Source organism: Peromyscus californicus, unplaced genomic scaffold, assembly GCF_007827085.1.
Source record: "Peromyscus californicus insignis strain IS unplaced genomic scaffold, ASM782708v3 Scaffold_5__1_contigs__length_169319896, whole genome shotgun sequence".
Taxonomy (NCBI): Eukaryota; Metazoa; Chordata; class Mammalia; order Rodentia; family Cricetidae; genus Peromyscus; species Peromyscus californicus.
The window spans coordinates 98,131,411-98,151,445 of record NW_026294573.1 but is presented as its reverse complement, the minus strand read 5'-3'; the positions used below and the strand labels follow the sequence as shown (position 1 = coordinate 98,151,445).

At 40.1% G+C, this 20,035-nt stretch overlaps 1 protein-coding gene across 2 annotated transcripts in view; it reads left to right on the top strand.

Moving 5' to 3' along the window:
• Plppr1 (phospholipid phosphatase related 1) overlaps positions 1 to 20,035 on the top strand; it is a 285,228-nt gene that overhangs the window by 229,242 nt on the left and 35,951 nt on the right. Inside the window, exon 3 of one of the 2 annotated variants that reach the window (XM_052715907.1) lies at positions 5,996 to 6,121. In XM_052715907.1, the coding sequence (XP_052571867.1) occupies positions 5,996 to 6,121 (126 nt within the window). Of the gene's footprint in view, positions 1 to 5,932; positions 6,122 to 20,035 lie in introns of both variants that reach the window. The other variant, XM_052715906.1, reaches the window with a different exon arrangement.

Below are 20,035 nucleotides of genomic sequence, written 5' to 3'. Positions count from 1 at the left end.
TCCTGTCTCTATTTTATTGTCACTGCACTGATTTCCTTTCTTCTTCTGTCCCAATTTCGTATGCTGCTGGTTTATTTTATTTCTTGAGAGTTGAGACACTTCCTTTGAGAAACAAAATAGGGATAAATAAACATGCCTCACTGCACAATCATTAAATAGTTATTAACTTTCATATACATAAGTAAAATGACCCCTTAACACATTTAAATAAAGTAACCACATATGTTCCACATAGCTTATCAAATATACAGTTATTGCATGAATCCTAAATGGTCTTATAATAAAAACTCGGAGCCAGATATTGGGGTAAATGCTGAAAGATCAGAGGGACAAAGGAACAAGCCACAGCCACTTCTCACCTAGCCAACTCCACGAATCCTCTGACTGAATGCCTCTGAGTCGTCAGCCAAAAGGGCTCAAGTTCCTGTCTCCTCACGCCTTATACGCCTTTCTCCACCCAGCCATATCATTTCCTGTCTCAACCTCCCGAGTGCTGGGATTAATGGCGCGTGTGCTTCCCTAATACTGGGGTTAATGATGTGTGCCACCACTGCCTGGCTCTGTGTCTCTCCTAGACTGGATCAAACTCATGCAACCCAGTGTGGCCTTGAATTCACAAAGATCCAGACGGATCTCTGCCTCCCGAGTGCTAGGATTAAAGATGTGTGCCACCACTGCCTGACCTCTATGTTTAATGCTGTGGCTGGCTCTGTCCTCTGATCTTCAGGCAAATTTCACTAGCGTACAACAAAATATCACCACATATAGTATATGTTTGAAGTCTGATTTTCTCCAGGCTATACAAATTTATGTGTAAAGGTCATTAAATAGCATCCCAGATTCACCATGTGAGTTTTGTGACTTCATACAATTCATATGATGTCTCTGTATTTACTTTCTAACCCTTAACACGGAAATGATAACATGCCTTCCATACAGGCTGACAAAACAGATTCAAAGTTCATGCATGGGCTGGTGGAGTGGCATATGCCTGTAGTCATTGCTACTCTGCAGGTTGAGGCAGGAAGATCACTACAGCCTATGTGTTGAAAGGACAGTCAGAGTAAAACTGTGAAGCTATTTCTCAAAGCAAAGAATTAACTTATGTAACGTTCTTTAGAACAGTTTCCAGGATTCATGTATAGTATACCATTACCATCTCCTCTTCCCTTTCTTTTCCTCTTTCGCCCCCCCTCAGCTCTTGCCTCTGATCTTCCAGGCCTTCTAAAAGGGCCACACTTACTCTAAGTCCCCAGAAAGATCTCCCCAAAGCTTGCTGTCACTTGTTTCATGGGTTCCTCTTCTAGCCTACCACACTGGTTTTTACTTCTGTGAATGCCATTTGCTGGTTCCCCATATGCAGCCAGGGACAGTGGAACTTGGGTGCTCTTCTTCCATATTGAGAAATATGCAGCTGTTTGAGCTGTGTGATTGCCTGGAATTCTCACTAAGACCTTGCTTTCTGTATCAGAACCACGTGAGTTCTTGTTGTCAAAGCACTGGGATGGTGTTTATTGTTCACCCTCAAGTCTCCTTTGTCTCCTCACCCTGTGGAACGCAGTATGTATTCATGGGGCTGAACCACGGTTAATCTCCTACACAGTGAGCTGTCTTCTCCATCCTCTTTGCACCAACCTTTCCCCAAGCCAGCAATCCCCTCCCTGTTCTACTGTTACCCATGTCCCTACCAGTTCATTGGCCATATACGTGAATCCTACTTGGGACCAAGTGACACCTTGTGACAGATGACATGGTATGTTCCCAGGGTTGGCAAGTGCTACCATATTGCATGGAAAATCACTTGGAGAGCATGTGTGAGACTGAGTTCAGAGGCAGTTACCTGGAAGAGTTGTAAGTTTGTTATCATAATTATCATGGCCAAATTAAAACAAAACAAAACAAACAAAGAAAACCCCAACTCATTAGAAATGGAAGTGTCTGTCATCTCAGACAGGGTTGTAATGGAAGTCTGTGATCCAGGAGCCCTGACTGCTCCCAAAGATTGGGAAGATGGACATGGAGCACTAAGATTCCGTGATGTGAAGTGTGCTCCATGACACTTGACTCCTACACACACACACACACACACACACACACACACACACACACACACACACACACACCACTATCACTACCTGGAGTTCTGATGCCCCAGTTTGTATCACATCTATAAATTAATGCTCTGTAATTACTTTAAACTTTTATGTTTATTTGTTCGGCTTTGCGACTTTCTTGTTACAATTCATTGTGACATTTACTTTAGTCAGCAGAGATCTGGATAGAAACACTGTGCTCTGAACCATTAGAGCCTGAGTTTCTGGTTCTGCTGGCATCTGCCTTTCAAATCCTTGAGGTACAATTATCATGCTATGCACCTTCTTGTGTTAGACTGTTATTCTGAGGGAAGGGGGCCTAAGGAAAGTCCCTGGCATGTGATCTCCCTATACTTTATTGTCATCCCTCATCCTTAATTGCCTCTGCCACCCTGACATCTTCACCTCTTCCACCAGTGCTCAGTCTGGCACAGTCTCACCATCTGTTTGTGTGACAACAACATTATGGGCTCCCTCCATGCATCCCTAAATGGGCCCAGGAAGGAATCAGAGATGGCAAGAGTGCCAGCTGGCACTGGTTGCACAACCTAGACAGTGATGAATCATGACCCAGGACAGGAAGAATGGCTGATGGCTAATTGTAGATCACCATCAGTGCAATGGGGCTGGCCTCCCTGCTCACAGACATGGCTCATTCTGTATTGGTTCTGTTCTTTTAACAACAGAATCGGCTTCCTTTTATTATGTGGTCACAAAAGAATGTTCAGTGGGAAAGAAGAGTAGAAATTGAGTTCTGAATTGTTCTACTTTTCACTTTCTTTCTCTGAAAGAGCAGTATTGAGAAGTTCTGGGGAGTTCAAGAATTGCTTGAAAATGACAGGAATGGTTTCTAGCTGTTCATCAGAGAAAGAGCTAAGGAAAATTGCCACATTCTGATGGATCAGTCTATGTATAAGCTGCTAGACTTCCTTCCTACACTCACCCATCAACTCTCAAATATTTTCTGTTCTTTGTATCTTGTAAATAACTGATGATTGATTGATTCATTCATTCATTCATTCATTGCTCTCTGAATGCTAGTTCCAGGATTACATCAATCAGGCAGTTGTTCAAGATTTATGCTATAGATTCAAATACATGATGTTAGAGTGTTTTGTTAATGTTGCAGTTAGTTAATTTTTATGTATTTAATGTTAAGATGCTTCTATATTTTGTTTCTGTTCTGTGCCTGTGTGTGTGTGTGTGTGTGTGTGTGTGTGTGTGTGTGTGTGTGTGTGTGTTTATTTCACTTTCAGTTTTCTCCAAAGGAGTTGGGAGCACAAACATACCTACTAAAACAGAGTGTTCTTTTTCAGTAGAGGAATTTAGATACCACTTTTACTTTTATCTCTTTGAAATGCCTCCCATAGACCCCATTTATTCTCCAATCAGATATCTCCCAAGAGCTGATAAAGCTAAGAAATAGAGAACTGTGCTTCTAGCAATGTGGAAGAATTACCCAAAGATAAGCCCTGTGCATGGTTGGAATTTAGAAGGTAGCTGTAGGCAAGAGCTCCATCCAGCAGGGGCTGCTTTGGATTACCTATTTCTTAGTCTTATAGGAAATACACTTATTCAAGATTCTTCTCTGTTGCTATAAGGAAAACAAACAAAATATTTGAATTAACAGAGAAGGCTGAGAGAAAGGCTGATGGTTTGCAGATGGTACCAATGAACAACTGCAGGCATGAGGAGACACAGAAGATTGTCTGGGGATTGTTGGATGGTCAGGAGTTGTGCTGAAAGGGCCACTGGATAGAAAATGTCAGACATTAGAAGACTATATCTTCCAGATCCAGAAACTAGTCATGTATAGGGGACAGGGAATAAAGTGTGATGTGGCCTTCTGGAGTAAGAGGAAAGTGGTGACTGATGTGGCCAAAAGAAAGACATTCATATCAGATGATGGGAAATTTGTACTTGAGACACACTATAGCTGGGAGATACAAAAGGCTTCTGAGTCAAAAGGAAAGGCATAGAAAATAGAAAGACTGGGGTATTCTCAACCCAAATGACTCCTAAGAAAAATGGTCCTTTCTGCTATGGTGAGGTGGATCCAACAAGTGATTTCCTCAAGAGAAGCTGTGATAGTTCTAGAAGGGTTAGAATGGGCAGGTGTGAGACTGTTTGCATACTGAGGATAAAGAATTAGAAAAGGTTATGATTAGCAAACAGTACCTCTTTCTACCAGGACTGACCTACCTTCTTCTACCAGAGTTGATCTTTTTTCCTCCCATGTTTCCCTACCCTAATATATAAGATGTAGTTTTAATTCTGCATTACAGATCATTTTTGTTTGAGGGGCTTTTTTTGGGGGGGGGAGTTTTGTTTAGGGACCTATTGCTGTTATTTATCTTGAGATGATAGTATGGGTATTCTAGTTCTGGTTTTAACACTAATCAACTGTGTGACTCTGAATTAGTCATTCTAGAACCGGAATGAGAAATTTAGGGATGTGGCTTACTTGGCAGAATTCTTGATTAGCATGCACAAAGCTCTGGATTCAACTACATAAATTGATCATGTCAGCATGTGCCTATAATCTCAGCACTCAATAAGTAGAGGCAGGAGGATTAGCAATTCAAGATCATCCTTGGTTCCATAGTGAATTCAAGACCAGCCTGGGCTGCGTGAGACTCTCTCTCAGCAAAAGTCCAGTGCTCCTAACCCCTCAAAACATGGCCTCCCTTTCATTTCCGGACACATACTTGTGAACAAAAGCAATTTTAAATCGAAGTTGTCTAAAGACATCCGACTGTATTGTTTTCCCATAATGATTCGCTTGATACCCTTAAACCAAAAAAGCAACACTTGCGGGCATTTTCCTCACTTTAGTTTCCTCGTTTTGTCAGTGCACTGCCTGAGCCCATGCCCAGTTCCATGTAGGTAATCCAGCCATAGTCAGCTCTGCTCTCTGGACATCAGTTTTCTTATCTCTGAGAGAGCATGGGGACTGAAGGCGTCTACCTTCTCCTCTGACTTCAGCTTCCACAACCTCATAGCCTCAAAGCCTTGTTTTGTATCCACCTTTTTCCATTGCTGTCTTGTCTTGACATTTTATGTCTTCCAAATACAATGTGAAAAATAATGCTGAACTTCCACATCCCATTAATTCTGCATACTTCTTACAACTACCTATACCAGTGAGCATCTGGTAAATTCATGGGTCAAAACTGAACAGGTATTTGTGTCTCGTAATGTCTAAATCTTATGAAGGTTATGTGTCTATGATAAGATAGGATCCTTGGTTTTATAGTAGGAAGCATTTTGGAAAAAATTAAAAGCCACCCCTGACGTAGAACACCTGCCAATCATATAGAGCATGGTTCTGAAAAGTCTTCTCAACCCTGCAAAGCTTTTGTCTTCCTATTTCTCTTTCTCTCCCTCCCTCTCTCCCTCTCTCTCATTCATTCACTCACTCAGTCATTTGCTAACTGAATAATATTTTGTATGGTAAGTCTATCTTTAATAATTTATAAAATTTCTCACACAGCCACTGTCATTTGACCTTTCACCTCTGACCTAAATGCACATGTCCACCTTGGTTTCCATGAGTACTGCCTAGCAGTAGAAGCCAAGTCTCTCTGCAAGCCTTGCTGTGGTCTGCCTTTCAGATGGGGTCTGCACATTACTTGCTGGAAGGTTTCTCCAGCAGATGTTAGCAGGCAGACAAGCTAGCACACAACCCTGAAGCCCAGAGCATGCTGCGCCAGGCACGCACACACTTGCCAATACCAACCCCAGAAGTGCTGCAGGGTGATGGAGGGAGTCTGCTCTGAGGGGCAAGCGCTGCTCCAAAGCCCTGCTAATGTCTCTGTGTGGCCATGCTGTATTTTCAGCTTGTCATCATGGCTGGGACAGTGCTGCTTGCCTACTACTTCGAATGCACTGACACTTTTCAGGTGCATATCCAAGGATTCTTCTGTCAGGATGGAGACTTAATGAAGCCTTACCCAGGGACGGAGGAAGAAAGCTTCATCACCCCTCTGGTGCTCTATTGCGTTCTGGCTGCCACTCCAACTGCTATTGTAAGTACAGAAACAGAGTTCTTTGTTGTCAGGCACCTGAAAGTATTTCCTGTCTGCCTTTTCTCCTCTTTCCTGTCTTCCTGGGTTCTCACCAGCAAGTAGCCTTATCAACACTTCCCTGTTTCAGCCAGAGACAGACTAAGTGAAAGTATGCATTAAAAAAAAAAATTAAAATTGATCTTGCCTTTTAGAGACAGATGGATAATTTTTGCTTTCTAGTGTCTGGGTTTTTGAAGTTATGTTTTTTAAAAGCATGTGTGAATGTCAGAAATCAACAGACATGGTTAGCTGGCCTGTTAAGAATAGCTACTGTGCTCTCAGAAAGAAGTATGCTGCGAGTTGTGTGTATTCGGGAGCCCGGCTGTCAGTGATAACTTTGCCATAGAGACTCAGATCAGAGCGGAGCAGAACCCTCCAGCTGGTACCTCCTGCTGCTACAGTTGAACTGCAGAGGCCAGAGATGAGCAAAATTACGTGACCCAAAATGTGATGTCTCTGCGCCTCTCCAAGTCACACCATACTGAGCTCAGTTGCAACTTTACCTTCATTTATTTTGTTGTCTCTCTTTAAGGTCAAAAATTGGACAGACAGCCCTGTAGGAAGACTGCTTCAAGGGCATAAAGCTTACAAATCCATGTTAGGCAGTCAAGTGATTTAACACTTAGACACTATCATTTTATGAGAGTGTTAAAATAAACGTTTATGTGTCTGAACACATTGCTGTTACCAGGGCAGATTAATCCGGGTGTAATTTCAGTTCCCACTCTGTCCTTCCTTTCTAATAGCTTTCTAATAATCCCCCACTCTTCCCCTTCACCTCTAACATGCCCTCTGCTCTCTTTCAGTAAAAACATGCCGACTGGCATACTGAAGAATACAGTGATTGTGCAGACACTCAGTTCAAAAGCTATTCTCAGTGCCAGTGTCTCTCTTGCCTTATGATGAAAAGTGACTGTAATGTTGAGGCTATAGAAATAATGAGTCATCACACTTTAAGTTTATTGAAATCATTTGATCCAGGCTCAGCAGAGCTCTCCTGAACTTCTAAGACTTCAGAAAAAAAAGAGAGTAGTATTGATGAGATGAAACATGATGTATCCGGGCGGTTAAAACTATTAGGTGTACAGAGCAGCATATTTGGTTTACATCCTGACTGGGCGACTCATCTCATTGATTCCTTCCAGACAAGACAAGGTTGTCACTGGCTTTGGAAATGACTTCCTAAAGTTCCTGGCATACCCTTAGTGTCCAGGAGCAGAGAACCTGGCAGGAAATTATCCTCCACCCACTTTGGTGTCCTCATCTGAGGATTATGATGTTCCACTGAGAATCCCTGTATGACCTCTTCTAAAGGGATGGGAACTGGACATAACTTCTATGTCTGCTTTCCCTTATCCTTACTTATCAGCCCTGGGAAGAAAAGAGAGCATAGAGAGAGGACACTTTTATATACCTCACAGGCAGAAGACTCTAATAGGTTAAGCTCTGTCTAGAATGGGCTGGTGGTAGCTCTACCATGAGGCAGTGCTTTAGTCTGGAATTGGATTGTGCCATAAGCATATCATTTTCTTAAGTGTTCAGACATGAATTGCTGAATGACCTAATGAGTTACTAATATATTTTCTTCCTTTCTTCCTAATCTCAGAGAACATTATCATTCTCTATATTTTCCTATAATTATTTTGTATTTATAAATATTTTGCCCATTAAAAAAACTAAGACCAGTAGAAACATTAATAAAGATGAGCAGAAAATTAGAATCAGAAAAACAGTATAATTGCTGAATAAAATCAAAAGCAAATTCTTCAAAACCTTAAGTGCACATGAAAATAGAAGAGGCAGTATGGGAAACTAGGGGTGAGGACAGGGTCCAGGGTAAGGGGACCAAGGTATGATAGCATTTATGTATGAAAATTTCATCATGAAAAATATTATTGTGTATAACTAAAAAGAGAAACCATTTTACAATTGATGTTTACTCTGTAGATGTTGTCTAGGTGATCCTTACAGCAGCCCAGTGAGATGAAGCAGAGGTATTCCAAAGAACATTAAAAAACATGGTCTACAGTCCCCTTCATCTTCAGTTGAGAACACAGAGGCACAGTTTGGCTAAATGATGCCCTGGAGGTTCCATTTTTTTCTGTAATCAGATGGACAGGGGTCTGCCTATTGGGTTCCATTTTTGTCTTCCTTCTCAAATTGGGGGCACAGCTGGGAGCCAGAGATGCTCACACTGATGGGTTAATGGCAGAGAGCAGTACAGTCCTCAACCCTACTGATCACTAATATACTCCCTCAAGACCCCCGATCTGTGAGCATTACCAGGCTAGACGTCGTCCTCCGAGCTCTGGGAAGGAGCTGTGTTCACTTCTGCCCAGTGAGCTATGACTTGCCCATGTGTGGGTCTCAGGGTCTCCAAGCCCTGGTGCCACCTTCAGCACACACATCTTCTGAGAGGCCCCAGCATTAACAGCCTTCCCTATGCAATCCTCTCCCTCAGACTGGGCCCAATAACAAGGTGATTTCTAGTTGCTTGTATTCCTGTGGGTTCAGTTTTCTCATTTCTGTACTTTAAGACAGGATCAGGATCAATGATGTCCAAGACCCTTCTAGTTCTCAGATTTCACAAGAACACACAAAAAGGAACATTTTGATGAAAGTTTCTGCATGTTAGATTCTCAACAAGTCAGAGAGCTTCCTTTCTGGATTTACTTTTGTAATTCTGGGCCTTCACATGTATCACAGAACTATACAGCTTATCTATTTCTCCTTAAAAGAATTTCCTGTCCTCCCTGGAGTATAATGAAGGCAGGACCATCTTTCAGTGATATGCATAGTAACTAGCAGTAAGTTTCAAAAATTTAGCTCTGCCTGGGTTGTCCTTGCCTTTTTTTTTTTTTTTTTTTCGTGTGCATCTCCAAACACAACAGTGGCTGAACAGAGCACCACGCTCCTGTGTCTCCACAGGTGGACATTAACAACCCCATTCACAGCTGGGAAGATGCACGGGGAAGGAATGAGGGGAAAGACGGCCATTTGACCTGTAAACCCCCTGTTTTCCCTTGTATGCTTTCCTGTCAGAAAATATTAACCTCATATTGAGACAAGGCCACTTGGGATGAACGGCAGTGGGCCAAAGCCACTGTCGTCACGTATCTTTAAGAAAAGTTGAAGCTTGGAGAATTTATTGTGTCCAGAACTGTTTAGCCCACAGTGGTAACCCATACTTCAAAGAAACCTGCAGAGTGCGTTCCGACTGCCTGGACAGCTTGGATAACTAACTGTTCCCTTGGGCCTTCTGAATAGACTCCAACTCAGAGGCCAAGGAGAGAGCCAGGGAGTCTGCTTGGATAAGAGGATATATTGGGCAGAGAATCTGATTTACCCTTATTTTATCTCAGTCCCAGTGGCACAGAGCATGAGAAGAGAGCTATTAAACCTTCCTCTTGGCCTCACAATGAAGTGACTGGGGAGTATTTAGTATTGAAGCAGCAGCAGATTTGACTCCCTGCCCACGAGAATTGAAATCGCTCACAGCTTGTATGCAAGTGTGAGCGTACGTGCGTACACACTTTCACACACTTGGGCAACTCAGGAGCAATTTCCTCAGAAAGGAAAAGCCAAGCACAACTTGATAGAAAGACACATCTTAGCTGGACTTGCAAATCCTCGTTTGAGCATTTATGCAAGTTCTTTCCACCAAATGTAAAAGGACACTGCAGTTCACAGAGTGGCCTCTCAGTGCCGAGCCTGCTGGCTGGCTGACAAGGGCCACAGCTGCTGAAGCAAAGGAAACATTGTCAGCCTTGTGCTCCCTCAGAATTCACCTCTTCCGGCCTCTGAACAGTCTCCTCCATTGAAACTCTTTGATATTATCTAAGTTACATCCTTTCCCTCTGTACCTCATCATGTGACTTCTTTAGATAGTAAGTCCTTAGCCACTGTTGCTATTATACTCCATCTTTACAATTTACAGTTTCTTCTGGGATGAACATATAGCTGACCCAATTAAATTTATGAATTGAAAAAAATTAAAAATCAATTTGCACATTTTTTGTCCATACTACAGATTAGTGATCTAGATTTCCCTTAGTGGTGTTTTTGTTTGCTTTCTTTCTTGCTTTTGTTTTGTATTTGTTTGTTTTTGGGGACAGTATTCCTTTGTGTAACAGCCCTGGCTGTCCTGGAACTAGTACTGAAGACCAGGCTGGCCTCAAACTCTCAGAGATCTGCCTGCCTCTGACTCTCTAGTGCTGAGATTCAAGGTGTGCACCACCACTGCCTGGCCTTTTTTATTTTTTTTTTATTTTATTTTTTTTAAAGAACATTGTCTACTTAAAAATATGGGCTGCTTAAATTACTTGGAGATTACACTTGGATTTACTTTTATTGAGGACAAGATTTTAGTGAAATTATTTTAGGTTTCAATTTCTCTTGTCCAGCAAAACAAAAAGGTGTCAGTGAACTGTTTTTAAGGATACATGGTCCCGCCCTCCTACAACATCATGCATAGTCTCAACTAAGATAGCTTTCTGAGTGGCTGGAGGTGGCTCCTGGATTGAGACCAGAAGACAAGTACTAGTATTATCATAGACACTGAACACTGAATCGTTTTCAAAACACTACCATACAGACAGCCTTTCCTATTTACACTGTTAAAGGGCACTGGGAGTGTCCAGTGGTGGTGTCCATTATTTATGTCCATGGGCGATTAAGCAAAAGTCAATAATTCTTGGGATAACTAGAGTTCTGCAAGTAAAAGAAGCAGAGTCTCTCTGCAGATCTAGAGTTCCATGGTAGCACTCATCATGAAAGATAAAAGCCCAGAATAAAGTGCAGGCAACAGAGTCTATATTTTTCCCATTTCCTGAGTCACTTTAAAAAATCTGCAAAAGTTTTCAATGCTTATGACTGTGGAGTCTCCCAGGCAGAATGTCAAGTATTAGCTCTCATAGTAACTGAAGGTGCTATGCCATCTGCCAGGGGAGAATAGACATCTATAGTTAATATATCTAGCTAGAAAGCCTATGAACCACAACAATAGGCAGATGGAAAGGTGTACTCAAGGGTAAAATAGTGGCACTTATGCCTCAGAGACAACCAACAGCCATTTAATTGGACTTAAGGTGTGCTCAGTAGAGGAAATCATGCCTGGTATGTAAACTCAGCAAACTTACCTTAGCTGGTAAGGCCACAGACCCTAGAAGAGAACCTACAACTGCCACTCTTCCAAACCAGTATAGTCTCTAATTGCATTCTAAATAGCTGTCCTTATACCCACAGATAAATGTAGTTCTCACCCCTCGTCAAAAAAGCTTCTTTTGACAGCAGACAGAAACCATCACAGGAATCCACAACTGGTCAAATGCAGAGAACAACTAACTGTGGGGTTCCCAGTCCCAGCTGATACATCTACAATACTGCCCATACATCTAAAGCATAGAGAACACCATGGAAAAGGAGACAGAAAGACTGTAAGAGCCAGAGGACCAGGTGTCTGCTACCTGACAGTATCTTCTGTATATGATAGGGGAAGGAAAGTGCACTCATGAAATTCTAACAATATGGCTACCTAAATGAGACCTGAATAATGACAATACCAGTGTGAATGGGGGAAATCTCACAAGGCCTCATCCCTAGATGAAGAGCTACAAGCAATTTGATGATTGATAAAAGAGAGAGAATCAGTCTTCCTCAGAGAGGAGCTCCTTAATTGGTTATCTAATACCAAATGGTCAGCCCTAAATGTTTATACAGATGAGCAAAACTACAAGACTCAAGAGACCCACTTCACAAGAAGTACAGATGTAGTGGGAAGTGAAAGGAAAAAAAGATGTTACATGCACATGAAAATCAAAATGGAACAGGTGTACAAGGTAAACATTATATCCAAAATTGGGGGCTTGAGAATATTTTCATACACTCGGTAACAAGTGTGCATCCCACAGTTGTTAATATAAAAAGTATGAAACCCACCCCCCCAAATCTTTTGAGAACCGATGTTTTAAAAGCTTCAAGTTTGGGGGCATTTCAATGTTCGAATTTTGGATACTCAGTCTATGGCCATACTTAAGCAAAAAAAATTATCTTTAAACTACAATATGTAAAAAAAAAAAATACAAAGGAGATCATTACACAATAGGAAAAGGGCCTGTTCAGAAAGAGGACACAACATTTGCAAACACTGAACACTGGAGACCCTAAGCACATAAAGCAAATATTAACAGATGTGAAGAGAGAAAGACTTCAATGGTACAAATAGCAGGTGGTTTTAGCACCCCACCCCTTGTTGTGGACAGATACTGCAGAAATAAGGCCAATAAGAAAACATCTGACTTTGTTCTAGACTGATAGACCTAACAGGCACATAGAGGAGATTTGATTTTATAGACACAGAATACAGATTCTCCAACATGCATGGAATATTGTGTAGGATAGATCATATTAGGCCACAGAACACTTCTTAGTATTTAAGACTAAAATCGTAGCTAGTCTTTTTTCTGAGCACAATCATATAAATCTACATGAGAAAAATCAGAAAAATCACAAGTACATATAAACTAAGCAACATGCCCCAGGACAACAAATTGGTTAGTGAAGAAATTAGATAATAATGTTTTTATTTCTTGAGGCCCGAGGAGATTATTTAGTGGGCAAAATGATGACCTAACTTTAGACCACCAGCTCTGTGTCAAAACTTAGTGTGCATCCATAAGCCCTGCTGGGGTGGCAGGCAGAGATAGAGGGCTCACTGGAGGTCACTGGCTAGCCAAACCAGCCAATCTCTGAGCTTCAGGGTCAGTGAAAAACATTGTTTAAAAAAAATAAGGTAGACAGTGATTGAGAAGGACACCAGAGGTTGAGCTCTGTCCTTCACCTGCATGTGTGCATATACATGCAAAAAAAAAAAAGGGAAAAAGACAGAATACTGGAAAACAATATGCCAAAACTCATAGAATGAAACCATTGCAGTTCTAAGAGTGAATGTTATAGCTATACGTGCCTTACACAGCACAGAGGAAAGATATCAAATAAAGCAATGTTATGGCTCAAAAAGTTAGGAAGCTACATATAAAGGACATAACATAGAGGAATAAATGAAAGAGACATTAGAAAAATAATAGAAAAATCAATAAAGCTTAAGATTAGTTTTGTATGCAAAGATAAATAAGATTTACAAGGCTTTAGCTCTTTTTCAAAAAAGAAGAAAAGAGAGACGATCCCAAACGTCAGAAAAGGAGACACTAAAAATAGTACAACAGAAAGACAAAGGACAACTAAGAGACTCATGAACAACTATAAGCCAACAAATTGTATAACCTAAAAGAAATGGGTACATTTGTTAACACATACAACCCTCCAAAATGCAATCAGGAGAAAATAGGAAATATAAATAGACAATTAATAAAAAAGGAGATTGAATCAAAAACAAAAGTTCCATCAGTAAACAATCAAGCATTGAGTGCCTTCTCTGCTGCTTTCCACCAAATGTTAGAAGAAGAATGAGTATCAGTTGTTCAGACTATTCCAAGAAAGTAAAGAGAACAACATACTTGTAATTCTATTTTATGAGGCCAGAATTATCATCAAACACAGTACATCCGAAGAGACCTCCGGGCCATTATTGCTGATGAACAGAGATGCAAAAAATCCTCAACAAGATGTTATCACCTTGAGTTGAGCAGCACCTAGCTCCAAATCTTCAGATAACCTGAAGTAACCACAGATGCCAGGAAAATAAAAGAGGCCATGATGGGGCCTAGAGGGGAGAATAGCGTGATACAAGAGATATGAAGAGGGAAATAGGAAAAACTGGGAGCTTTAGCTATGTAGTGGGGAGGGAGGTGAATACAAGAGATGGTGGAGGAAAAATAACACTAGGTATGTTTGAAAAAGTCTTAGGGAATCATATTATTTTGTATTTGCATAAAACTACATATAATACATAGAAATGTGCAGTGTGGCATTTGGGCTGACAATGCTCCCCACAAAAACCATAGACTGTCTAAAATATCCCCAGAGCCAGGCATGAGAAACCTCCTTTCAAGTTGTCAGTCAGGGTAGTCCAAGAAACCCCCAACAGAATATAGCCTATTGCTGTTTCCTTTGGTTGCCTCTTAGAGGTTAAAGGTAAATCTCTGTTGCTGAATGTAGCATACATTTTAGATAAGAGTTGAAAGATTCAAGCTTGATATAACACGGAAGTCTCCTTCCTGAGATCTAGCTTTCAAAGCACCAGAAGACACTGTGCAAGCTGCCAAGGGAGAGGAGCAGTCAGTAATCATACAAGCTGTAACACCTATGAACCATAACCATAACCAGCATAGCAAGATGTCCCTAAAGGTGCAATAGTGGCATTGATATCTTGGCAATAACCAACAGCTGTATAATTGGACTTAAGTCCAATTCTACACAAGGAAAATCATGTCTGGTACTAGAAATTTAGACAACTACCTGGAGCTAGTGAGGTCATAGATCTTAGGGAAGAACCCACTATCACCGCTGTATTAGACCAGCATTTCCTAACTGCATTTTGAAACTTATCCTTACACCCACAGAAAAGTGCAGTTTTCAATTCCCATCAAATGGATTCTCTTTGCTGCACACAGAGACCACTAGAGAAACTCAAAACTGATCAAAATTCAGAGATCAGTTGATTTTGGAATACCCAGCCCTATTGGATACATCTAAGCACAACTCCTGCAGCTAAGTCTCAGGGGACATCATGGAAGTGGGAATAGAAAGATTCTGAAAGTCAGAGGACCGGAATGTCTGCTGTGGTATTGTGTAGTATTGTGTTCATTGTGTTACATTTCCTCTAGAAAAGACAGGGAAGCTGAACCCCAGATATCTCAGCTACATGGCTGCCTAGGCAAGATCTAAGCAAGGACAGTACCAACAGATATGCTAGCACAAGATGTGGACATTTTACACCACAGCAAGCTCCACCTGTAAACAAAGAAATAATGAGAGACATGTGTGTAATAATAATAAAAGAAAAATGAGCCATGAATTTGGGAGGTAATAAGGATGTAGGGACATGAGAGAGGGATTGAGGGGGAGAAAAGGAAGGGAGAAATGATAAAATTTTTAATTAATTTTTTTAGTTTTAAAATGGTTACCCTTGTGATAAAACAAAATTCATCCTAAGAATGTAATGATGGATCAATATATTCCAATCAATACACATAATAAATCACATTAATAGAGTGAAAGTCAAAATCATGATTGTTTAAAGAGATATAAAATGTTTAACAATATTCAGTATTCTTTCATTATAAAAATGCCCAGTGAATTGCCTGAATACTATAAAAACAATATATAATATATTCATACTAAACAGAGAAAGATAGATAACCTTTACTCCAGAATCGGAAGAAAAAGATGTCCAGTCTCATTACTTCTACTCAGCAGAGTCCTAACTAGAATAATTAGGTAATAAAAAGAATTAAAAGATGTCCAAACCAGAAATGAAGAAATTATATTTGCCTCTTTGCAGACAACGTGGTCTTCCAATCCAATGACACAAATAATGCCACCAAAAATTGTGACAATAAACTAAATATTCATGAACTTACAGCATCTTTGGTTTCCTACACAAGAATAAACCAGTCTCATAAGTTAAGGGCACTTGCTGCTGTTCCAGAGGACCCAGTTTTGATTACCAACATCCGCATAGTGGCTCACAGTTATCTGTAACTCCAGTTCCAGGAGACCTGAGGCCTTTCTGACCTCCAAAGACTCTACATGCACACAATGCATAGACAAATATACAGGCAAATGGTACTATGGAAACTGGAAATCTACCCACAAAAGAATGAAATTGGACTCTAATATCATACTTTATGGAATAATAAAACATATTAAAGACTTAATATAAACCCAATAATTATGAAACTACTAGAAAAAAAAACACAGGAAAACTTGCTGACAAAGGACTTGTTGGTGGTTTCTTAGGTATGACCCCAAAAGTACAGTCAATGAAAGAAATGTAGAGAAACAGAAGTACAAACTAAAATGCTTCTGCCTAATAAAGAAAGTAATTGCTATAAAAAGGAATGTTCATACACAAAATGGAAGAAAATACATGCAACTATACATGTGGCAAGTAATTCATACTAAAATACATAACAGACTCAATAGTTCTTTGATTAAAAGTCATCAGATGATCTGAATGGATCACATGCAAAGTTTTCAGCATCATTACTTGCCATAGAAGTGCAAATTACAATAGCAATCCGACATTCCCTCACCCCTATTAGGATGGGCATTCTAAAAGGGAAAAAAAAAGGATGTGAAGATGTAACAAACAGGGGACCTTATAACAAAGTGAATTAGTAAAGTCACTATGGAAAACCAATAAGGGTATTCCTTAAAAATGTAAACACAGAACTGCCATGTGGTCCATCAGTCCCAAAGGAAATTAAGTCAGTATATTGAAGAAATCTGTACTACCATGACTATTACAGCCTCATTAACACTAACCAAGACGTCAAATCATTCCAAAAGTCCATCGACAGATAAATTCATAAATAAAATGTAGCGTGCACAATGGAATATCAGTGAAGTATAAACACTTGGGAAGTCATTTCTGACATGGTTGAGCTTGGAGAATTTTGTTTTGTGACATACACCAAACACAGAAATAAACATCACATGATCTCACTCATGTGTTGGATCTAAAAGTTGACCTCACCAAAACAGAGAATAGAATGATTGCCAGGGACTTGGGTGGTTAGAGAGAAGGGCTCGAGGAGATATTGTTCAAATAATTTAAAATTTTAGTTAACTAGGTACATGCCATAAATCTACAACAGTGTTCAAAATCACTACCAAGACATTGTGATGTTGAGAAATGTTGAGTGGATTCTAAATACTCACACCCCCCCAAGTGGTGACTATGTTTTTTAAGATATATGTTAATTACCTAGCTAGAGTCACACATTGTACAATATAAATGCACTTTAGAACATTATGCTGAACATGATAAATGAATATAATTTTATGTGTAAAAAGTAGTTTCAATTTTGTGAATAATGCATCAAAAAAGATAATACGCAAAAAATGCTTACTATGTTTCAGTATGGTTAACATATATGCATTTGAATTTTGTGTGTGAAAGATGACTAATCATGTATGGCAGCTGCATTCATGACTTAAAGTATGCTTACTACTGTGTAAAAGGTCATGAGTCACTTAGGATTGTGGCTAGCATAGCTGGGAGATGAAAACGCACTGATGGAATTTATCCACAGTTTATTCTTGCCAGAGCTAGTTTGGCCTTGACCACTTCTCACTGGAGGACACTGTAATTTGCCATGATTGATGTTTATTTTGTTAGCCAGTGATCAGAGAGGTCTAAATAAGTAAAACAGCCAAAACTGAACACATGGAAACTCCCACCTGCTCCAGCTGCTCTTTGTACAGATGATGGATTGAGACAGGGTGGTCCAACAGAAGTACAGATGGAGGGGCCAAGGCACTGCCAAAGCCAGAGCTGTAAATCTGCCACTCTGAGCAAAATGGCATCAACTGTGGGCTGCAAGCTTGGCAGAAAGCAGAGCCATCCTTTACCTTCACAGCCCGCATCCTCCAAGCAGACTCATCCCCCCTAGAACGGAAGACCTAGTGAGCAGAGAAATAGTGAAAGGCATGTGTGGTTAGGAAGATGACTGTCCATAGAGCCCATTCACTGTGGAAGGAACCAGACTGCTCATCAGCCACTTGATGCCCATCAGTTTTACAAATTCAAATGTATGTCACTCCATTTCGATTATAAAAAGACTCCTTGACCCCTTCTTCTCTCCATCTTCCTTCTTTTAGCACTTATGCACTTAGTATATTCCAGGCATTGCCAGTATCTGGATATAAATAATCAATTTACATTTTCTCTTTTTATTAATTTTTATTGCACATACAAAATAATGGGCTTCATTACAAATATATAGATTAAAATATACTCTTTCTTCATTTTTTCTCTTTTATGTTCCATATCTCCTTTGTGATTTGAATGTTAGTGGCAATACTTTTTGTATAGAGTAGCAAACATGAATTTGTAACTAATACTGAAAACACCAATAGGCAAACAGGTTAAGTATAGGATTCTTCAGCTATTGAAAGATTCTTGTGCTGTTATAGTATGAGTTTTTGGGGGTTAGTGAAAATAGAATCATGTGCCACATTCTAGAACTGTTCCAGACACAATCTGGCTGTGTGTGGCCAAGTCTCGGAGATGGTCAGTGACCTCACCACTAAACAGAAGTAATAAACACATAAATGATCTTGGTTTTGAAATTTTATATTTTAATTTTCATTACTTGGGTATATTCTTTGAAGCTATTTTTATGCAGATACTCTGTAATGACAAGGATATAATGTATGGGGTTGCTGGAGAAATTAAAAGGGGTGCTGGAGAGAATGCTCAGTGGTTTAGAGTACTTGATCTTGCAGGGTACCTGGATTTGATTACCAGCAATCACATGGTAGCTCACAACCATCCCAAGCTCCAGTTACAGGGAATCTGATAACCTCTTCTGACCTCCACAGGCACTAGGCAAGCATGTGGTACACATACATGTGCAGACAAAATATTCATACACATAAATACATCAAAATTAATATAAAACATAGGGTTTCTTAAAACATTGATAAAATTTTTCCAAACTTGCAGGTTATATGAAGGCAAAGAAAACCATCTTTAAAGCATGATCTCCTGAAGATTAATTGGAAATAAAATTATAAAAATCACAATTCTGGCCGGGCGGTGGTGGCGCACGCCTTTAATCCCAGCACTCGGGAGGCAGAGCCAGGCGGATCTCTGTGAGTTCGAGGCCAGCCTGGACTACCAAGTGAGTTCCAGGAAAGGCGCAAAGCTACACAGAGAAACCCTGTCTCGAAAAACAAAAAAAAAAAAAAAAAAAAAAAATCACAATTCTGTATAGCGCATTGGTTGGTGTAGGGTTTGAGTCTAGTTGACCTGGATTCAGTGCCCCCATGTGCCACTTCTATGCTTTAGAGAACCTCCATGGCTCTCCAGGAAAGAAAGTGTATTTATACCTAGGCTAGGGATCTTCTGAACATGTCAACAGGTTGAAGTGCCTTCCATATGCCTAGTATTTAATGATTGGTGGCAATTGTTAATTTTAACTCTTTGGAGATAACTTCCATCTTCACTTGTAGCAGTGCAGGGTTTATTAAAATTTGTTCATGCTGTTGGGTGGTGGTGGTGCACGCCTCTAATCCCAGCACTTGGGAGGCAGAGGCAGGTGGATTTTTGAGTTTGAGATCTGCCTGGGCTACAGAGTGAGTTCCAGGAAAGGCACAAAGCTACACAGAGAAACTCTGTCTTGAAAAAAAAAATTGTCCATGCTTATTCCTTATTTTAAATGTCAATCTACTTTGCTTTGTGCTAACAGGATAATTTTTAAATGTCAGTGTGACACTGATATCAAAGAGCTTACAGTCCTCGTGTTCTAGTTAGGGGTTCTATTGCTGTGAAGGGACTCCAGGACCATGGCAACTCTTATAAAAGAAAACTGATTGGGGTAGCTTACAGTTTAGAGGTTTAGTCCACTATCATCATGATGGGAGATGGTGGTATGCAGGCAAAGATGGTGCTGGAGCTGAGAGCTCTACATCTTGATCTACAAACAACAAAAGGTGAACTGAGTAACAGTCAAACCACTTCAATGTAGGAGAAACACACCTCAGGCAAAGATGATCAAGTAAATATTTATAATACAAACAATAATGTATTGTGAGATGTAAAAGTATGCTTTCTTGGATCATTAGCTATCTGCACCATTCTTCATTGTTGCAACTTCCAAAGTGAAGTAAAAATTTAATCCTGCCACAAGCTTTATCATAAATTCCGTTAAGCACTATTATTTCAATTTATATGTTATATGGCCTTAG